The sequence below is a fragment of the Nansenia antarctica genome (assembly GCF_963989245.1).
Source record: "Nansenia antarctica genome assembly, chromosome: 16".
NCBI classification, from domain to species: domain Eukaryota; kingdom Metazoa; phylum Chordata; class Actinopteri; order Argentiniformes; family Microstomatidae; genus Nansenia; species Nansenia antarctica.
Window position 1 is genome coordinate 22528933 of NC_137686.1, and position 14966 is coordinate 22543898.

The window sequence follows — 14966 nt, forward strand, 5'->3', positions numbered from 1 at the left end:
TCTGCAGCCCCCCTTGTCCCTGAGCGCCGGGGCTATGTCCTTGCAAAGTACTGAGCGGGGGGGGGGGGGGGGGAGCGAGGAACTGAACTCGTTGTACTGTGGACAGCGTTGGCGGCGGTTGGGGGGGTTGGGGAATTCAAGCTACCGCCCCCGGCTCCCCAACCCCCCATCCCCTTCCCCAAAGCACTGTTCCAGATTAAGTTATGATTCTTAACTTCTGAATGTTCTGGGGGCAGGGCTGTTGTCAGAGTGTAATCTGACGCCTGACCTGTGTGCGGGGGCCGACGTCTCCACGGAGGCCTTATGTTCCTGAACTCTGACCGCGTGTCAACACGCCTGTTTGTGTTCCGCTGTGCCTCTGTATCCACCCGGCAGAGAGAGAGAGAGAGAGAGAGAGAGAGAGAGAGAGAGAGAGAGAGAGAGAGAGAGAGAGAGAGAGAGAGAGAGAGAGAGAGAGAGAAAGAGGTCTTGACATGAAGAGGCTCCACCATTGTCGTCTGTATTGCCAGACCCCACCAAAGCCTCAATTAAGACCACGTTGAGATACTCGGTGCTCCATTTTTAATGAGTTCTCCATGCCTGAACTGGCATGCATGCAAACGGCCCTGTTCTGTTGCCTCCCGCTCAGATGTATGTGAATGTAATTAAGGACTGAATTATCATAATTACCCCTCCTCGTCTTTTAACAGCCACACGGAAAACCACAGAGAAGTGGGCAATGCATCGGCAGTGCATTTCAAATGAAGGACTTTAATGTAGCAGCACTCAGGGGAGGTCTCCGTAAACGCTCGTGCCACACAAACCCTGGCCGAGCTCGAGTGATCATGGGAACAGGACCCAAGTTGTTGATTTTCACCCCTTCGGTCCCCCCATCGGTTCTGCCGCCGGAATCCCAAACTAGAATGCGCACAAAGTATTTGCGTTCCTATTATTGCCGACTGCAGACCCATTAAGTGTCTTTTATGAGAACGTTTTGAAAAAAACGCCTCTACTTGGGAGATCGAGGAGGCAAATAGAAAAACCTGACTACGACGACACGTCGCGCGCTATTCAGGTTTTTATTTTTTATTTATTTCTTTGGGGGTGAATGGCACATGAAAGTAATTGGTTCATGTTTATTAGGTTAGCCAGATCTACACCTCTAACAACTCCACTATAGCTATTAGGATTTATTGCGGCCCGCGATATAGGGTAGAATTAAACAACCTGTTCTGCAGGGTAATCTAATGGTCCTGAAATAATGTCTCTCTCACTGAAATTGAGGAGCACTTGAGGCGTAGAGAAAATTAATTGTGTCCATTAAGATTCATTGGCCCCACCACAGTAGAGTTCCTTAAAGAACAAATCAGTACAACTCGGCTTTAAGAGAACTTAAGTCAGTACAACAGCACGTTGTCTGTGTGTGAGTGTGTTTCCTCCTCCTCCTCCGCCTGCCAAGAAACCTCCACCCTGTCTGAAGACTTATGCTTAGGAGAGCCAGGTAAAGCCGATTATGTAGCTCTATTGAGGCGTTTAGAGAGAAGAGTCGAAAACCGGAACAAATCGACCGTAGCGTCTTGTAGCGTGTTTGTTTAGTGTGTAGGGATTTTTTTACCTTTAGATACAGGTCCAGGCTGAAAAAGAATTCCCTTGGTTTAATTCAAAATAAGCCAAGATTGAGTTGAATGCACTTAAATGTGACTTTCAATTAACATCTGTCATGTTTTAGAGAAGGCTAACAGCCTTTTGATCACACACAAGTCCAAATGATTTAAAACTTTGATGGGCCACTTCCTGAGAAGACCTGCTCTTCAAGAGATGTGCGACAATAAAAGCATACCTACGGTCATTTCCAGCCATTACAACATTTGCATGGACACTTAGGAGATATTGTCTGAGACCCTCAAAGACATCGGCTGGTCTCGATCCGATGAATTCAAAAGGCCAATCAGACGGGCCAATAATTGACAGGAACATTTCAAAGTAACGAGGAGAGAAAGAGAGAGGAGAAAATTAATTTGCCTTCGAGGTAGCATTGATCTGAGAGGCTAAAGAAGAGGAGCGTAAAATTAATGGCTTTGCCGAGGAGAAGGCCGTCAGGAAACGTAGGTTTTAACCACCCACAGAGGATCCAACAACAGAGAAGCGGGTCAGACGTGCTGCCGCATAGAATTTATTTATAAAAAGAAAAAAGATACTTTGCGCGAATCTAATAATGGACTAAATTCTTCTGCCTCGCAAAGCTAAGTAATGTCATAAAGCAGCTTGCTCACATTCCGCTTATTCGACGTTGCATACTCAGTTATGCATATTTGCGATGTTTTTTAAGTCATTGAGCAAATGCACCGAAGTGTGTCATCATGATGCAGTCGCTGGCTCATTAATAAATGTATTGTGCACAAGGAGCGGTTTGTCTCTCTCTCTCTTTGAAGAAGAAAAAGAAAAAGAAGAAAGAAAATATTTACAGGGATCACATTTGTACGTGCCACACAGAGGCCAGGAGGTATTAGTGCATCATACAAAACTCATGTGGGGTCAGAGGTCAAGGTGCCTGGGGATGGTTGGAACAGCTCTGTTTGTTCTAGTTGTTGCTATGGCTCATGTATGTCTGACTGCATGACTGGTGGAATACGTGACCTTTTCAAGTAGAGTGGAAGTTCTAGAACTGGGAGGAAAAGCTGTTGGTCGTTGATGGAAAAAAAGGAGCTGTGTGTGTGTGTGTGTGTGTCTGTGTGTGTGTGTGTGCGTGTGTGTGTGTGTGTGTGTGTGTGGGTGTGTGTGTGTGTGTGTGTGTGTGCGTGCGAGAGTGTTGGGTGTGTGTGCGTGCGTGTTGTGTGTTTGTGCGTGTTGTGTGTGTGTGCGTGTTGTGTGTGTGTGTGTGTGTCATGTGCGTGCGTGTGTGCGTCAGTGTGTGTGTCACCCCCTCTCTCTTTCTCATGTAAAGTGGACACATGGCCTGGTGTCTGTCAGTGCTGTAGCTGTTAGATGGGCCCCCTAGTCTTCAGTTTCAGTCCCCATAAATCAGCACACATAGATGCAGGTCCTGGATGACAGGGCTTTTTCTGTCCCCGGCTTGCTCTTTAAACAACTTTGTGTCACGAAAGCACACACGGCGCCGTAGCGCGTAGCTCGATTCGTTAACGGCTCCAGCTCCAGTCAATGGTAATAAGGCTAACGCTAAAGGCTAATGCTTATTGGCCTCCTGCAGCGGGCTCTGCCTTCCTGGCAAGCATGTGTGACTGACTGGATGGTTCATTTAGACCCATTACGGTAGGCATTGCAGACGTTTACGTCAGCACACCCGTGTCACATGGGCTGGAGCGGAGCAGGATGAGACTGCATAAAAACAAGCTAATGTAAAATTCATGTCCTCTGGGGTTCCTTGTTGCTCTATCATTAGCTGTCAGCGGCAGGGATCTTTGAAAAGGCAACAGCGACAACACCAAAACCGCGGCTTGCCTGCCTCTCACGTCGTCACGGTGTCTAGATATTCAGAAAGACTGTCTGGATGAGTGGAGTGGTTAAGATGAAGTGGTCACATAGACACACACGAGAACACCTTCTCCTTCTCACCTTCTCTTTGTGTTGGACACACACACACACACACATACACACACATACCTACCATTCCTTATTCTAATTCATGGTGATACATGCTGGTGGTGCGTTGGCGGGTCCAACAATGTGCTGATATGTTATTGTGCTCCTCGTGGGTGGCCGTCTTCACACCGCGTACTAACTAGGAGAATGTCACACCCGTCCTGTTTTTTCCACCGTAGTTGTTTTTGTGACATTTGAAAGTTCACAGAGAATTCACTTGATCGCTGTCACGTGTCACAGACAGAATAATTTAGCAGCACTCAATATTGACGTTTTCAATCTGCCGTTTCTTTTTGTTTTCTTTCTTTTAAACAAACTTGAATTGAGAAGACTGAAATAGCTTGTTGTGGCTTAGGGGAGTCAGCAGCCATCTGACTCATCCAGACCACAGACACACTGATCGATCATTATGGGGTTGTTCCCCTGTCACACTATCTTAGATAACCGCCATGTTTGCCAAACATCAAAACCAGTTAGCTTTCAAAAGAAAAAAGCGAACTTCAACAAACAGAATAGGCTAGGCCTTTGATCATCTTATGCGGGTTTATTTCATTAGTATTTCATTTTCCAAGTAAGAATACCGCCCTGGGGTGAAGTTTTATCACGGTAATCTACTTTTATCTTCAACGCATTAGTGGACAGTAGCACTTAACCCATTCCTCTCTTTCTCTCAGTCTTTTTATTGCCCACCGCCCCCCCAACCCTCATTGTTATGTACGACAGACATCACTCAACATATGCCATCAGATTCCCTGTGAAGAGTGACCTTACCTGCTCTCCAGTAAAATGACAGCTAATTGAAGACCTGTTCTGTCTGGGATGAGTACTCTACCAGAGGACAAGGCTGTTCACCGCTGGGGAAATGGCTCATAATCAAAAGAAAATTGCAGTGTATGGCGTGTGGAGACTTCAATGGAGATGTCGGAGATTTCGACTTCGCTTTATTTGTTTATATCTATCGCTGTTCCCAGAATGCGGTTTGGTGGTCCACAATAGGGCTCGAAGCTAGGCCAAGCTTTTATTTTTGATCCTCAGATATGGTAGTACATATGTTTTGTCTGTACATGTATATATCACTGTACTGTATTTCTCCGGTCCATGTAGGCCAGGCTGTGTTTTGGTCTCGTTGTGGAATTATGTGAAATGGTTTTTTAAAAGCTCTTGTTTACTCAGAAACTCGCCCGCTGACAGAAACTGAGAGAGGGAAAAAGAGAGAGACAGAGAAAGAGAGATTATGAGGAGAAAAAGAGAGAAAAAGAGAGAGAGAGAGAGAGAGAGGGAGCCCTGTATGAAACCTGACATTATAAGCTCTTCCACAACAACATCTGCACTTGACAACAACTGGACATACAGTATGTCAGATGTCAGATTCTAATGTGTGGGAGTGGGTGACGGGCACGATGAACCTATAGGAGTGTGGGGGCAATTAAACCCTCTGCTCCCGCCGCGAGAAAAAGGTCAATGAGTGGAAATGTCATAACACAAACAGCTCTGTCCATTTTTACATAGAGTCTGTGGGAACACAGACCACTTTTCTCCCCCTTAATCTGTGCTACCGCTATGACAGCTAGATTTAACCTACAGTAAAATGCTTTATTTTACTTTTGTTGTTTTATCCTCTATGGGCTCTTAGCGGCATTTCCAAACAGAGACAGGCTTTGTAATGAACTCTAATGTTTTACTGGGAATGGGGGGGGAATGGGGGGTGGGGGGGGATACAAAACAAAGACTCTCCTGATCGCCTGATTGGCTCCAGACGCAAAATGTGGGCTTTGTCGTCGTTGTGACTCAGGAAATGGAGATATGTGTCTGATGATGGGGTGTCAGATAGCACGATATTGCCTTTTTTCCCACAAGCGCCCCGGGCCTCTGAAGAAGGCACTGCAGGCCCGTTCACAATGGCAGAGCTCATTGTGGGAAAACGGTTCCTATCTTCACAGCCCGTCTCCCTGCCCGTGGGTGTAATATATGATCAGTCAGGCAGGCAGGAGGCCACCACTTTTGGTCCACAGCTCCACACACATACTTGTTGTCTGTCTCCCTGTGCCACTCAAATCTGTGCCCAACACACGCATACATACATACATAGATACATTTGCACAGAAAAACAACACAGTCAGGCGCACACATCTTCCCCTTTTTTCTATTATGTCTGTTTTTATTTCCCTCTCGCATTCAGAGAAATATCCATCAACATCCATGACAATGTGAGCACAATGTGAGCACAGCGCGCGCACACACACACACACACACACACACACACACACACACACACACATACATACATACACATACACACAATACACACACATACACATACACACACACACACACACACACACACACACACACAATACATTACACACACACACACACACACCTTGGTGAACAACACTCACACTGGAACACACAGATGCACACAGATTTCCTCCATAGCTGCACATTGACTACAGCAGAGGCACATTATCGCTGATGTATGGTTTTTGCAGAGAGCGTTGCGGTCGAGTTTCCTCCTGCCTGCTTTATCAAAGAGAGAAAGAGAGAGGGGGGAGAGAGGTGGGGGGGAGATAGAAAGGGAGAGAGAGAGAGAGAGAGAGGGAGATAGAGAGAGAGATGCAACGGTCTGGGGGAAAGTAAGTAAAATGCAGGCAGGCTATGTCTTCTCTGTTGACATTTAATCAGCCCACGGTACTGACTCCCTGCAAGAAATCACTCCTGGCCAAACGGATGCCCTTCTACCTGTCCTCTCCTTATTTGTCAGCCTAAGTAAGGTAAAAAAGGGAAGAAAAAAAAGGGGAAAAATATCAAAATAGCTGAGATAGTGTAGCGGTTTCCCTCCACTTTGTGCTGCGCCTGAGCCGAACATCCCAGGTGGAGTAATTATTATAGCTCAATTCTGCAGGGGACCTTTTTTCATTTTCCGGGAATTATCGGTACCCGTGATTCAGTGGGCCACAAGCGGTGGGACCGAAAAGAGTAAAAAGTACCATGAACGTTCCCTGCTCCGTGATATAATAACGAGGGTTACGGAGCGAAGATCAAGGTGACGGCTTTAAAAGCTATAACGGCCGCTCTTTCATCCCTTCTCCTTTCATCCCTTCCCTCTTTTCCGACAGTGCCGACCATGGAAGGCTTCTCCGTGTCCTCGCCGCTGCCCGACACCACCACGATGGTCACCACCCCCGCGGCCACGGCGAAGGGTCCGGCCAACGCCACCCTACCGGCAGACCCGAGGGACGGCAGAGAGGGGGTCCCTAACCCGCCGCCGGAGGACGCCCACGTCACGGCTGAGCCCACCTCCCCGGAGATGCCCCCCACGCCCAGGCGCTTCTGTGAGGGGGTGGTGAGGAGGGCCATCGCCTGGCCCCAGAGCCACACCACCACCACGGTAGAGAGACCGTGCCCCAAAGGAACCAGAGGTACGAGGATGGGGGGGTGTGAGGGAGGTGGGGTGTGTGTGAGGGGGGTGGGATGTGTGTGAGGGGGTGGGGTGTGTGTGAGGTGGGTGGGGTGTGTGTGAGGGGGTGGGGGGTGTGTGACTGATGTGTGTGTAGGTGGCGTCTGTGTGTTTGTCTTTGTTTATGTGCATTTGCCTAATGAATGTGTTCAAAAATCAATTTGTGTTTGTGTTTCTGTGTGTGTGTGTGTGTGTGTGTGTGTGTGTGTGTGTGTGTGTGTGTGAATATATGTGTGTGTACACCTTTTTACATTTACATACAAGACATTAGACAAGTGCTACAGTATGATAATCATTATCTACAATACTCTACGCCTATCATGCAAATTATTTAATTATTCCATTATAATGAGTGACAGAACTGTCTAACACCCAGTGTAGGAGATCAAAGAAATGATGGGAGAATATGCAGTGTGGGCAGGACGTGTGAAAGGGAGACGTGACAAAGGGGAATGCATGTTGTCATCCTTAATGCGGCGATAATCAGTGCAGATATCCCGTCATTTATGTGTGGATGACATTGGCGCATGGAAATAGAATTTTCACAACTTCCAACTTTTATTCCAACTTTCATTAATTGGCAACCAGCGACTGTAATACAGTATGAGAAGGCTTGGTACTAATCCTACTAATCCCGTTCATTAAGACTCTGACTGAAACCTTCCGCCGGCATCTCTCTCATTGTCCACTGATAGACAATAGAACACTGGCAACCCCATGACTGGTCAGCCACGTTCTGCATGACCGCTTGCCTTGTGTTGACCTCAGTAGTGTGTGTGTGTGTGTGTGTGTGTGTGAGTGTGAGTGTGAGTGTGAGTGTGTGAGTGTGAGTGTGAGTGTGAGTGTGTGAGTGTGAGTGTGTGTGTGTGAGTGTGAGTGTGAGTGTGAGTGTGAGTGTGAGTGTGAGTGTGAGTGTGAGTGTGAGTGTGAGTGTGAGTGTGTGAGTGTGAGTGTGAGTGTGTGTGTGTGCGTGTGCGTGTGTGTGTGTGTGTGTGTGAGTGTGAGTGTGAGTGTGTGCGTGTGAGAGAGTGTGAGTGTGAGTGTGAGTGTGAGTGTGAGTGTGAGTGTGAGTGTGAGTGTGAGTGTGAGTGTGAGTGTGTGTGTGTGTGTGTGTGTGTGCACGCGTGTGCATGTTTCTATTCACTCTATCCACAATGAATCGCTCCCCTCTGAACTAGCAACAACAGGTTTTAACTTAAGGCAGTGCCGGAGATACTTGTCTCACACTGCAGAACCATAATTTAAAGCATATTCCAATCTTAGAACAGACATCCCCATTCATTCATAGTCAATATTCTCCAGCCGTGGGTGGGCCGATGGCGACGACTGAGTAGAAACTGGAATCATCAATCCTCTTCTTTTTTTCTGTCTTTTGTTTGCACCCTTCTTCACTTAGTGCAGAACCCTGTGTACTATGTACAGTAGATGATGTGATGATGTGTATGCAGAGGGTATGTCACATGCCGGATGTGACACACTGGGCAAAGTCACCTCAGGGGAAAAGGTGTGTGTGTGTGTTTGGTGTGTGTGTTTGGTGGTTTGTATATGTTCCGTTGTAAAGCAGTTTGAGTTGCATTTCATGTACGAAAGGCGCTATATAAATAAAGCTTTACTTACTTACTTACTTGGTGTGCGTGCGTGTGTGTGTGTGTGTGTGTGTGTGTGTGTTTGGTGTGCGTGCGTGTGCGAGTGTGTGTGCTCTGGCCCTAGAAGTAGAGAGACGATATGAATGGAGAAAACAGTATTGAGGACCGGAACGAGAGAAAGGCTCGGCCTCGCTCTGACGGCTTGTGTTTGTTCTGTGCTCCTGCAGGCATCGCCTCCTACCTCTGCACGGTCTCCGGCACCTGGAACCCAAAAGGACCCGACCTCAGCAACTGCACCTCCCACTGGGTGACTCAAGTGGCACAAAAGGTGAGTGGGGGGAAACGCCCACCCAGTGTTTAGGGATTCAGTCTAGCCCTGCCGCATCTCCAAGTTATCCTCCCGTAAGGGGGGGGGGCGTTAGAATCCTGTGACTTCCTGTACTATTGTACTATATGGGCTCCAAATTCTTTCGGTTAAAGAGCGCTGAGCACCACTATTTCGGTCATCTGGTTGTCATCACAAAGTGCGTCTGCCCCCAACCAACACAAACTTTGCACCAGTATAGGTGGAGTAGTAAATGGGAGAGTTCAGAGGGTTTGGCAAGGTGACTTGGACAGTCATGCATTCCATGTAGGTTCAGTAATTACCAATAGGCGAATCTCAAATATTTATTTGATCATAAAAGGCGCACAGCAGTTGTCAGGGGGGGATAATCCCTCATACCCTCCAGTACATCCTCTGCAAAATATGTAGAAATAGGCCCTAGTGTACTGTATATTATCGCATTAACAGATTTTGTACGCTACATCCCCATCAACATTGCATGACCGATGCTGCATAAATCAGTCGCGCTCTGTGCCAATTACTAATAAAATCATGCAGGCATTCATGTCATGTTTGATAGGGGACACAGTAAAATAGGAGAATATCTTTGTACATTGTATACTGTACAGACAGGAAAATAGGCACATCTACTAACATAGAACATACATTTGGAGAGCCTCCCTCTACACACAAGCTAAAAAGATGGTTGTTCGAATCACCCTGAAAGTTGTCAAATGCCTCCTCTTCAACCCATGGTCATATTTGAAGGGGAGATAGTAGAAAAAAAGCGTACAATAGGCCTGTTTACTGTTCAGGTACTCGACAATGATCCCGCATACTGACCTTCCTATGTATTCATTTTTGAATTAAATATTTTCCACTATTGCCAGGGTTAGTAGGCCTACATTGAGAGGAACCATAAAGGTCAATTCATTACTGTAATGACATGTACAAAGGCAACTAAGCAAGCCTAAACTAAAATGGCAGTTGATAACGGTTATGACTAGGGGGTCACAAGCTTTATTGCAGGATATAGCTAATGCAAATGATACAACATTGTATGAAAAGTCAGGACAAGTCTATAAAACCATTCTTCAGTCCTGGGAGACTCCAGGGTTGACACGGTGCGCCCCTCCTTGCTCGCTGTGTGGTTAGATTATGATATCATAGACAGTTATATTCCAGCTACATCTGTTACAAATAGAAGCAATTATCCATTACAACATTCACAGTGAAATCCTGATTGGCGAGGGAAGTGTATTGCTTAATCTCATATTTAATCCCATAATTTATTCCCCCAATCACTTATTGCCAGAGACCTGCACTCTGCCTGAACTATATTACCAAGTTAGCGAGCGTGTCAGTTAAAAGTCTTTAGCGGAAGCAAATTGATTTCCTCCCCGGGTTTCCAACTGTCTAGACAGTGTAAAGATATATGCCATTTAGTGGACGTCTTTGACAGTACACAAGGCATACATTTTTTTGTATACGGCCCCAGCCGGAATCAAACGTCAACGTTAGCGCCTTGGCCTTCCAGCTGAACCACAGAGGACCAATAAGAAGGAAAATAATGCCAAAAAAGAAGCGTCCTACACAGGAGATGCTGGTGTGGACAGGCTTATTTGAATGCCTGGAATGGAATGAGGAACGGTTTCACATGTTTGATGAGTCCGTCCTCTGATTACTACCACCAACAGCCTCCACCGAGCCCTACGCCAGACAATGAACTAGAGGAACGTTGTGTTGCGTGGGTTCTTCTTCTCTTCCAAAGGACATGCAGTACAACTCAACCTTCCTCTAGTTCATTGTCTGATCTGCAAGGGCATTGAGTGGATCTGCGTATTTGATGGAGCCTCACGGTCAAACATTGACCCAAAGGAACTGGTTTGCCCACACTCAGCTCAAAGGCATTCAGTTTGTGTGTGTGTGTGTGTGTGTGTGTGTGTGTGTGTGTGTGGTTTTGTTTAGCACAAGTACACACTCGATACATGTTTCCATTTATTCCGCCCACAATGAATTGCTCCCTCTGAAATAGCAACAGCGTCCATATTGATTTTAACTTAAAGCAATGTTTGTGATACATTATACAGTCGCACACTGCAAGACTATCAATTAAAGCATAATATCCCAATCTTAGAATTAGAATCACTAGAACAGATATCCACATTCGTTTAAAGTCAATAACTCTCTAGCTGTGGGTGGGCTGACGGTGGTGACCTACTTCACTGTAGTCAGTACCAGCCAAATTGCCAAGATTTTCAGCCTCTGAGGCGATGATGATATGTCCATTCTGTGAGTTCTGTTCCTACCGTGCCATTGATCCATGATCGTTCCCCCTGCTGCGGCCCCGGTTCCCCCCCCCCCCCGCCTGAACTCTATAGATCCGTAGTGGCGAGAACGCAGCCAACCTGGCCAACGAGCTGGCGCGCCACACGCAGGGCCCCGTGTTCGCCGGTGACGTCAGCTCCTCCGTGCGGCTGATGGAACAGCTGGTGGACATCTTGGACGCTCAGCTGCAGGAGCTGAGGCCCAGGGAGAAGGACTCGGCCGGGCGCAGTTTCAACAAGGTAACCGGGGGAACGCCTTTTCTTCTCTCTTGCTCGTCTCTGTTTCTCTCTCTCTCTCTCTCTCTCTCTCTCTCTCTCTCTCTTTCTCACCCCTACTGTGGCCTGTCACTATACTCTAGCCCCCCTCCAGGCTCCACCTCTGACTGACACTACACTGGTTAGGGTAGTCATTATAACTCCCCCCCTACATGTGGTATTCGCATACACATACACTAGGCTACATTTTTATTCGCACACACACATACACACACACACACACACGCACGCACACACACATACATTTGATCTCCCTCCAGGTGACGAGAGGGAAAGGTTGCTACCAGGAAGTCATTCCACCTCAGCTCCCTGGTAATTACTGGCTTTCAGACGTCAGCCTCACCTGGCACTTCCGAAGTTAAAGGAGCTAATAGAGGACGGATACGAGACCTCCTCGCCCCCCCGAGGGGAAGGAGGAAGTCTGAGACCTACGGCCAGGCAGCGACAGCTCCAGTGACATTTGGGGAATTAAACTGTTAAAGTAAAAAAAAAAATATGAAAGAAAGAAAGAAAAAGAAAGTTGTTACGAGAACAAGTTATTTACAGCAAACTGACCCAGTGGGAGTGTTATCTTGGTTACCTTTTCATCTGCATTGTGATAGATCTCTCTGAAACAATACATGCTGTATGTACTCTTGGCCTTGACTTGGGTGGAATGCAACATTATCTTTTTTCAGTCTGAGAGAGACAAAAAAGGAGTTGAACAAAAAACAGAGGGTGGCAGTCTATTGCTAACCGCCACACCGTGAAATACAAACGACCCCATCCAACCCATTGTTTATTGACTCAGTGTTTTTTAAAGCATTGTTAATGCAAAGCGTTAACGATGCCATAATGCAGCACCCGGGCCGCGGCTGTCTGCGGTAGTTATGTAAGCCGTATACATATTCAGATCCAGGCTTTGAAAAAACGCATTTAGAACCATTGCATTATTTCGAATTCATATTTCACGGTCCCCATGGAAGCAGGTTTGTATTGTAATTCCCTCATGTTTAACAGTGGTAAGCAGCAAAGCAGTGTATTTGAAGACATCTGTGTGGTTAAAGACGTGTAACCTTTTTTCCCCCGCACTCTCTCTCTCTCTCTCTCTCTCTTTCTCTCTCTCTTTCTCTCCGCTCCTTAATGGATTGTCTCTTGTTGTTGATCCTCTCTTTGTGTTGAAAAGCTTCAAAAGAGAGAGAGGACTTGCAGGGCGTACATGAAGGTATATCAGCTGGAAACACACACTCTGCAGCCACATCGTGTCTGTCCAGCTGCATGCAGCTTTGGTGTCGCTTGCTATATCTTGTGGCGCACACGTCTGTGTGTGTGGGTGGGTGTGTGTGTGTGTGTGTGTGTGTATGTGGGGTGTGTGTGTGTGTGTGGGGGTGGGTGGGTGTGTGTGTGTGCGTGCGTGTGTGCGTGTGTGCGCGCGTGCGTGTGTGCGTGCGTGCGTGTGCATGTACACCTGCTTCTGCGACTGTCCGTTTGCTCATCTCTCTGTTTGTCTGCCTGTCTGTCTGTCTGTCTATCTCTCAGCCCACCTATCTGTCCTCATCCTCATTCTCTGATGACCATTTAGTACTTTCCTATCTCTCTCTTAATCTGTTTTCTTTTCTCTCTCCATATTCTCTCCATTTTCTCCCCATACTCTCCTCCTCTCTCTGCCCCCCCCCCCTTATCCTCACCCGTTCTCTCTCTCTTCTCTCCTTCCTCTCTCCTGTCTGCTCTTTGTGCGTTGTATGAGTAATTGCCTTCCCACGGCCGTAATTGCACCTCCCCGTCAGCCAGAAGTGTGATCAAAGTGGCAGTGTACTCAGTTTTTCACTTGCTTACATTTTACAATTTCCAGCCTTCCCCTTGTCCTTCTTATCCCTGCCAAAAGTTAGCTTTTGAGTGTGTTTCCTTCTTTTGTCTGATGGATTTCATTTTCAATGCCATCAAAGTGTTTGTTTGTGTTCATATCTGATTTGATTGGGTTCTTTTTGCATTCCCCTTCCCCCACCACCTCCCCCACATGTCATTTTCCTTCCCTTCTCTTCTCGCCATAGCACAGTTTATTTCTGTGGCCCGGTTACCCGTTGAAAGCAGCACGCCGGGGCGTAAACACGCAGTGTTTTCTCTTGTGTGACTAGTTTGGGGTTCTTTTCACCACAAGTTAAAAAGCTGTTTTTCCTGAGGCCTACTTTTTTTTTTTTACTGTGAGAAACGGGATATGTCACCCTCAATTGATTAAGGGCTGCCCTTTTTTTTTATGGGTCGCCATTCATCAACATGCTAGTGTCTGTAAAGTCAGCACCAGCACTCAGACGCTAGGCTAGCTAGCTCACTCGCTAGCTCCCACCACATGCTCGCACATTTCCTGCTCGGCGTTAGCGCGGGGGGGGGGGGGGGGGCTTGTCTGGTAACACCCCTGTGATTTGTAGCGTGGGTGTGACCTCCACCCAGGCGAGAATTAAAGAGGGCTCTATCAGAAGACAGGTTTTTTTTCTGCGCGCCACAAATTAGAGGACATGGATTTTTTCATTTTTTTTTTTTATACCCGATTCCCCTCGGGGCCGAGAGGAAGGCTCACCAGGAGGGAAGGCCATTTAGTGTCTGTCTGGGCGTAATGACGACGGCCCTATAATCAACCACTGCTCTGACGCCCCCCCCCCCCCCCCCACCACCACCACACACACACCTCTCCCTCTGACTCCATTCATAATCACGTCATCACACACGTCAGGCTCATACAGGATTCTCTCACAAGGTCAGAAGTACATAGATAGTATTTCTATGGTAAGGATTCCTCTATAGAGAGGCGGAAGCACTCTATACAGTAGCTTCAGAGCAGGACTAAATCGTACAATTCCTACCATAGAGTCGCATTGTTTTCATTGTCTCGATGCAGTAACACAAATGTGACAAGCGCTGTAGCAAGGTGGCGCTAGAGAGCCATGTCGCATCAACCGACACGTTTATTTGCAGTCTTCTAACAAGAACCCCTTGACAGTTCTGTAGATACTCTGTGGTAATTGCTTTAACTGCACCACAGCGCGCCATAACTTTCCTAGCATAGGAACTGTAGCTGTGGATAATGGTAGCTGTGTGTGGTTGTGTTGTGGTTAATAATCACTCCTAGTTGATCACAACCAGGGTTAATCCCCCCCTATCTGGTTAATCTTTGGCGTAAAGGGTAATTGTACCTACGGTCAAATAGTGTTGTGGATAATCACAGTTGTGGTTAATTGAAAAAATTTGTGTTGTGGTTAATTAGTGCTGTGTCGGAGCTTATGGCTTGCTGTGGTTAATGGCACCTGCGGTTAAATTGTCACTATGGTTTATCAGGGCAATTGGATGGATTTGGGGGTAATTATGGCAATGGCAACAGTGTTATTAGCCACGGGCTAGTGTTCTTGTCGGTATGCTAAGCTACGTAGGAGTCGTGAACTCTC

General features: G+C 47.0%; 1 protein-coding gene across 1 annotated transcript in view; it reads left to right on the forward strand.

Annotated features, from left to right (window-relative positions):
• adgrl2b.1 (adhesion G protein-coupled receptor L2b, tandem duplicate 1) overlaps positions 1 to 14966 on the forward strand; it is a gene marked incomplete at both ends in the record, with an annotated part of 64643 nt that overhangs the window by 23398 nt on the left and 26279 nt on the right. The window contains 4 exons of the mRNA XM_080546265.1: positions 6696 to 6998; positions 8850 to 8950; positions 11329 to 11514; positions 12716 to 12754. Coding sequence (XP_080402391.1) covers positions 6696 to 6998; positions 8850 to 8950; positions 11329 to 11514; positions 12716 to 12754 — 629 coding nt within the window. The remainder of the gene's footprint in view (positions 1 to 6695; positions 6999 to 8849; positions 8951 to 11328; positions 11515 to 12715; positions 12755 to 14966) is intronic.